This window comes from Syngnathus floridae, chromosome 17, assembly GCF_059516105.1.
Source record: "Syngnathus floridae isolate MCC-2025c chromosome 17, RoL_Sflo_1.0, whole genome shotgun sequence".
Taxonomy (NCBI): Eukaryota; Metazoa; Chordata; class Actinopteri; order Syngnathiformes; family Syngnathidae; genus Syngnathus; species Syngnathus floridae.
The window spans coordinates 9,859,946-9,865,968 of record NC_142429.1 but is presented as its reverse complement, the minus strand read 5'-3'; the positions used below and the strand labels follow the sequence as shown (position 1 = coordinate 9,865,968).

The window sequence follows — 6,023 nt, the reverse complement described above, 5'->3', positions numbered from 1 at the left end:
GGTTGGTCCTAGTGACGTCATTTGTGGTATTTCATGAGGAACCGCATTACGGGACTTTGTTTGGAACATACTCATCCGCTATTTCAGTAGTTCTTTGCAAATAGAAACGGGTGGAAAATAAGTCCATAAAGAAATTTTGTCCTTCAACTTTTGGTTTGGTTTCATATAAGCACATATTCAAATTAAACCTTTAGACGTTAACAAGGTAATTCACTCTGCTGCTCTTTCATGCCGCTGAAAGTAAACAGGAAAAAAAACAGCGGATGAATACAGCGGAGGTCGAACTTCCGCTTGCTATATAAGCCGGACCTTCTTTTTCCTTAACCGGCATTTCATCACCACTGCCGGAGCCATACAAAAATCATCGCCGACGAAGTTTAATTATATTTTAATTTAGGTTTAACATTACACAAATACTAACAAACATGCCAGGATATTCCGATAGAGATCGCGGCCGAGACCGGGACAGAGATAGAGGGTAAGTACATATTTGTCGTTTCTTAAAGACGTTTTTCCCTTCGTGGAAAATGGCCGACCAGGCCCAACCAAGAAAATAACTAGAATACTGTGCAAGTGTGTTTCTTGATGTATGTAGACAGAAATCATATATTTGTGTTAATGACAAGATCGCCGGTCAAATTGCCGCTGCCACGTGTATTTTACAATACAAGGAAAAGGCTGCCTGATGTAGTTGGCTTGAGGCCTCGGCTGGCCTCGTGCCTAATATGGCGGCTGTTCCTCAGCTTCAAGCTAGCACTTTTGTTAGCTTGTTCGACGTTAGGCGTAGTCTAATTTAGTTTAGGCTTTAGACGCGTGTACATATTGAAATGTCCCCCCAACACGCACACATGACAAGTCTTGAATTAGTTGTGATTTCGCCCGCCGTTGTTGCGTTTTGCTAGTCGGACTTTTTTTCCGCCACGAGGCAATTGTAACGAAGCATGTCCAAAATGCCGACTGTTTCCATTGTTCCTCATCTGGCTAGAAAGTATATGACACCAGGACATTTGATCAAAATAGCAAAGTTATGACGATTTTATTCGTTTTGTCCGCCGATGCTCTCGACCGATTTGCTTTTATTGAGCGACCATGTGTATTTTAGCTACGGTGGTGGCCCTCATCGTTTTGGAGGTAGCCGCGGCGGCGGTGGTGGAGGAGGTGGACCAAAGTTTGGCAACCCCGGTGACCGTCTTAGAAAGAAACACTGGAATCTGGACGAGCTTCCCAAGTTTGAGAAAAACTTTTACCAGGAGCATCCGGATGTATCGAGGAGGCCTTTGGTAAGTCCCCGCATGGCCCATGTGTTATGCAACACGTGTGCGAGTCGCCTGCACGTGTTGGCGTTATGTAATCGGCATTGCCTCTGTTCTTAATGTTTTTTTCCCTCATCTTGTAGCAAGAAGTTGAAAATTACAGAATGACCAAAACAATCACAGTAAAGGGGAGAAACTGCCCCAACCCGATTGTAAATTTCCACGAGGCAAGCTTTCCAAGTAAGTACTGTCTTGTATATATTTGATTTCTTTTTAACTTGATGCATTTAAAAAACATGCCTTTTAAATGACTTTTCCCTCTTCTCCAAACCAGCCTATGTTATGGATGTCATCAACAAGCAAAACTGGACAGAGCCGACCCCCATTCAGGCTCAGGGCTGGCCTTTAGCCCTGAGTGGGAATGACATGGTTGGCATTGCACAGACTGGTTCTGGCAAAACTCTGTCGGTAGGTTGACATGATTTGAGCTCAAACTGGCTGTCCTTGAATTTGTTGTAATTAAATATCTTTTGTCCAGTATCTGTTGCCTGCAATTGTTCACATCAACCACCAGCCTTTCCTGGAGCGCGGTGATGGACCTATTGTAAGTATTTTTTGTTTTAATTTTTGAAACATTAGGCATTAATCTTAAATCATAAACCTTTGCTTACAAAAAAAATTCTTCCTTGACAAAATGGCTTTCTATGTTTGCTTAAACTTTACAGTCTAATTGCTGAAGTATTTTTTTTTTTTTTTTTTTTTTTAAATTTCCATTGCTGCTGGTCTTACCGTGGTAACAAATATTCCCATTACAGTGCTTGGTGCTGGCCCCAACTCGTGAGCTGGCACAGCAGGTTCAACAAGTGGCTGCAGAGTATGGCAGAGCTTCTCGCCTGAAGTCCACTTGTATCTATGGAGGAGCACCCAAGGGACCACAAATTCGTGACCTTGAAAGAGGTAAGCTGTTGAATAAATTAAAATTTCAGTTTTGTATCTTTCATTCACATAGTTAAATTTAATGTTTCTTTTCAAAGGTGTGGAGATCTGCATTGCAACTCCAGGCAGACTCATCGACTTCCTTGAAGCAGGAAAGACTAACCTGCGCCGTTGCACTTACCTCGTATTGGACGAGGCCGATAGAATGCTGGACATGGGATTTGAACCACAGATCAGGAAAATTGTTGACCAGATCAGAGTAAGTTTCTCCCTGTTCTTTGATACCAAATCACATTTTGCCTGTTAGAATTTGCTCAGTGCTGTATTTCTTTATTGCAGCCTGATCGTCAAACACTGATGTGGAGCGCTACCTGGCCAAAAGAGGTGCGTCAGCTGGCTGAAGACTTTTTGAAAGACTACGTGCAGATCAATGTTGGGGCCCTGCAGCTCAGTGCAAACCACAACATCCTTCAGATTGTTGACGTGTGCAATGATGGCGAGAAAGAGAACAAGTTAGTACATTACACAGCGGCATGAAATCCTACTCGTGTGCATTACCTTAATTTCTTTTTTAATCCTTCTAAAGACTCATTCGCCTGCTGGAGGAAATCATGAGTGAGAAGGAGAACAAGACTATCATCTTTGTGGAGACAAAAAGGCGATGTGATGACCTGACGAGGAGGATGAGGCGGGATGGGTAAGTTGGGACACAACTGAAAAGCGCAACTACTCTGGCGGCGCATTAATGAAATGCTCTTGGATTTAGATGGCCAGCTATGGGAATTCATGGAGATAAGAGCCAGCAGGAGAGAGACTGGGTTCTTAATGGTGAGATTAATTTTCTAACCGTTTCACAATTTACATCCCGGGTGTCATAACATCTTTTCATTTGTTTCAGAGTTTAAGTATGGAAAGGCTCCCATTCTGATCGCTACAGATGTCGCATCTCGTGGTTTAGGTCAGTATCCCCCGTAAAGTGCGAACGTTTGCATTTTTAGAAGAAAGTATATTTGCTTTCTTTAACTCTTCTGCTTCTTTCTGAGTCTCTCCCATGGGCCAAAGGAGCAGTGTTTATGGCAGGGCCTTGGCATGACAAGCCCAGGTGTCCAGAGGGGGAAGGAGGATTGTTGGAGATGTCCTGACTGTCGAGGCACGGGTCTCCCAGTCGTGCACATAAGCAGAGGTGTCAAGGTCCGAGTGCAGCATACAACGCGCTGGCCTTTCTAAAAGTGGGGAAGACCACAGTTCCTCCCCTACACGCTCGACTGTTCTCTGGCAACGGTTTGGACTGCGTCACACACCCAGGCTCTGTAACTGTCCCAGCTGAAAGCCCCGCCGCATTGTATGGACACAAGCGAGTCCCGAGTCGTTCCTAAGGTGCTTTCGGTTGCGCAGACGTGTTGTAAAGCATGGGTGGCGTCGCTGTTGCAGTTCAACTTGCGTCGGATGAGCAGCTTCTAAGATCGATTGGAATATCACCTCTGCAATAACATGGCTACTGGCGCTTTTGGTGACAGTGGGACATGATAGTTGGACAAATTCCAAGCTCACACTCCTCCCTCGCCTGCGTTACAATAGTCATGTCGAGACCTGCCAACGAGAGACTGTGATCACTGGGATAAACTTGCCCCGGCGACCGGGGTGCGCTGTTTGTAGGCATCCTGCAAACCGGTTCACATCTCCACTGGGTTGGCTAGGGACTGCCTTGTGAACTTAGTAGCACCTTCTCAACAGAGTGTGTTGACAAGTGGACTTTGAGAGTCAATCACTGACACTTGGAGGCAGTAGTGTGCATAGTAGCCCTACTGTGTGAATGTGGGGGGTGCGATGGGAACGGACTAGTGAATGCACGCTCCAATGAAGGGTAAGGCTTGTGCTGCTTTTGTTTTTTTGAGTTTTTTTGTTTTTTTGAGGTTGGTCTCTCAACTTGGAGGACGCCTTGTTGCTTTTCTCCTCCGAATGCCCCTCAATTGGACGCGACTGGAGTGTGCATTTCCTCTTCCCACTGTAGTCTCCCCCATCCGCTTGAACGCCGTTTCCGATTTAGTTTTTGTGGCCTCTTATGCCTTCCCCACCCCGTGACGCTACTAACGGTGCTCTGTTTGATCTGGTTGTTGTGGTGGCGCTGGCGCACATCTGTGTACCGTCCTCCTCCTCCTCCCTTTTGCCACACCGCACCACACAATCTTACAGATGTTGAGGACGTGAAATTTGTCATCAACTTTGACTACCCCAACAACTCTGAGGACTATATCCACCGAATTGGCAGAACGGCCCGTAGCCAAAAGACTGGCACAGCCTACACCTTCTTCACGCCCAACAACGTGAGACAGGCCAGCGACCTCATCTCTGTTCTCCGTGAGGCCAATCAGGCCATCAACCCCAAGCTCCTCCAAATGGGTGAAATCAGAGGAGGTAAATCAAATTGGTGAGATACGGAAACTGTGCTGTTAAAAGCAGCCACTTTTTCTCTGCTAAGAGTCACTTTTATAACTTACATTTGATTGTGGAGTTCATCATACCCAAGGGTTCTATTAACGATGCTCTGCGCTGGCTTTGCAGGTCGTTCAAGGGGAGGCAGAGGTGGTGATTTCGACCGCAGCCGGTACTCTTCTGGAAGGCGAGATTTTGGCAGAGACAGGGATAGCTTTGATAACGGACCAAACAAAAGCTTTAGCACAAATACTCAGAACGGAGGATACGGCGGGACCGGCGCTGCTGCTAATAGTTTTAGTGGCGGCTACAATGGCAATGGACAGCCATTTGCTAACCCGGCGGCATCCTTCCCCCCGCAGAACAACTTCCAAGCCCAGCAGAATGGCGTAAGTCACCCCCCATTCCCCTTCCCCCAACCACAGCCCCCTCAGCAGCATCCGCCCCAGCCGCATCCACCCGGGATTGCGCCGTACCCCATGCCACCACAATTCCCCCAGTAAACACGCAAAATAATTTATTTCCTTTTTTGACGTTAGTTACCTTCCTAATACAGGTTTTTTTTAATTTACAAAACAGGGTTAAACATCTTTGACCTAGTGAGCATTTTAAGATCTGCAGTGCAAACAGAGTTGCACATTTTTTTCCCCCTCTTCGCCACTCTTGCTATTTAATTTGTTACATTCCTTGGTAATGTTAGTTATGTTTTGTACTAAGTAATTTCAGGAGTACTTTCTTTTCATGCGTATCCTTGAAAGTGATGTTACCTCCCACCATGGAAGTGCACTGCATGATCTTTACAATAAAAAATAAAAGACGACTTTGTGTGTGTGGTTTTTTTCTTTTGGGTGGGGCTTAGAAATTCTTGTGCTGCAATTACAATGTCTGGCCACTGGATGTCATGACACCTTGAGGTAATGCAATACAAAATGGGAGTCGGTTGTGACGACAAAGCACTTGTAGCTGTCACAAGTTGATGCCTTGATGTAAGGAATTGTCTATTAGGTACCACAAAGGTCAAGTTCTAGCTTACTAAGCTTTTTATATCAATTAAATATACAATGATAAAAGCAATTAGTTATTTTACATAGCCTGTTACAGCTACTATAAGCTAGCATTCGGGGTACAGTCCAAAGGTAGCAGTTGAGATTAAGAATTTACCATTTTAAAAAAACTGCTTAACTGGAATCCCCAAAAACAATATTTTTGGATGCTGCCAGTCATTCACAATAAGTGTGCTGATCTATTTTTTTTTGTTGTTCTCCCACGGAAAGATATGAATGGTGTTGGTTTCCAGAGAGCTCGCTACCTGGGTGTGAACGAGACACACCTACAGTAAGCATGAGCCGGAGCAGCATGGCCGCCCGGGTCGACCCACTGAGGCATGAAGTCACATTACGG

General features: G+C 45.3%; 1 protein-coding gene across 2 annotated transcripts; it reads left to right on the top strand.

The window, feature by feature from the left end:
• The first annotated feature begins 308 nt into the window (after positions 1-308).
• ddx5 (DEAD (Asp-Glu-Ala-Asp) box helicase 5) lies at positions 309-5,442 on the top strand. 2 transcript variants are annotated; one of them, XM_088357275.1, is made up of 13 exons: positions 309-478; positions 1,103-1,280; positions 1,397-1,493; positions 1,588-1,721; positions 1,792-1,857; positions 2,069-2,210; positions 2,288-2,448; positions 2,529-2,701; positions 2,776-2,886; positions 2,956-3,017; positions 3,088-3,147; positions 4,383-4,604; positions 4,752-5,442. In XM_088357275.1, the coding sequence occupies exons 1-13, from the start codon at positions 426-428 to the stop codon at positions 5,123-5,125; spliced, it is 1,833 nt and encodes a 610-aa protein (XP_088213401.1). In that variant the 5' UTR covers positions 309-425; the 3' UTR covers positions 5,126-5,442. The 2 variants fall into 2 exon arrangements, with proteins under 2 accessions (XP_088213401.1, XP_088213402.1); XM_088357276.1 differs by having other exon boundaries at positions 4,383-4,617; positions 4,752-4,859.
• Positions 5,443-6,023: the final 581 nt, after the last annotated feature.

What these genes read in the sequence shown, in the direction of transcription:
- ddx5 (XM_088357275.1), top strand. Translation starts at nt 426, where the DNA reads ATGCCAGGATATTCCGATAGAGATCGCGGCCGAGACCGGGACAGAGAT. An exon ending in AATTCGTGACCTTGAAAGAG is followed by an intron (nt 2,211 to 2,287) that starts GTAAGCTGTTGA and finishes TTCTTTTCAAAG; the next exon opens with GTGTGGAGATCTGCATTGCA. An exon ending in TGTCGCATCTCGTGGTTTAG is followed by an intron (nt 3,148 to 4,382) that starts GTCAGTATCCCC and finishes ACAATCTTACAG; the next exon opens with ATGTTGAGGACGTGAAATTT.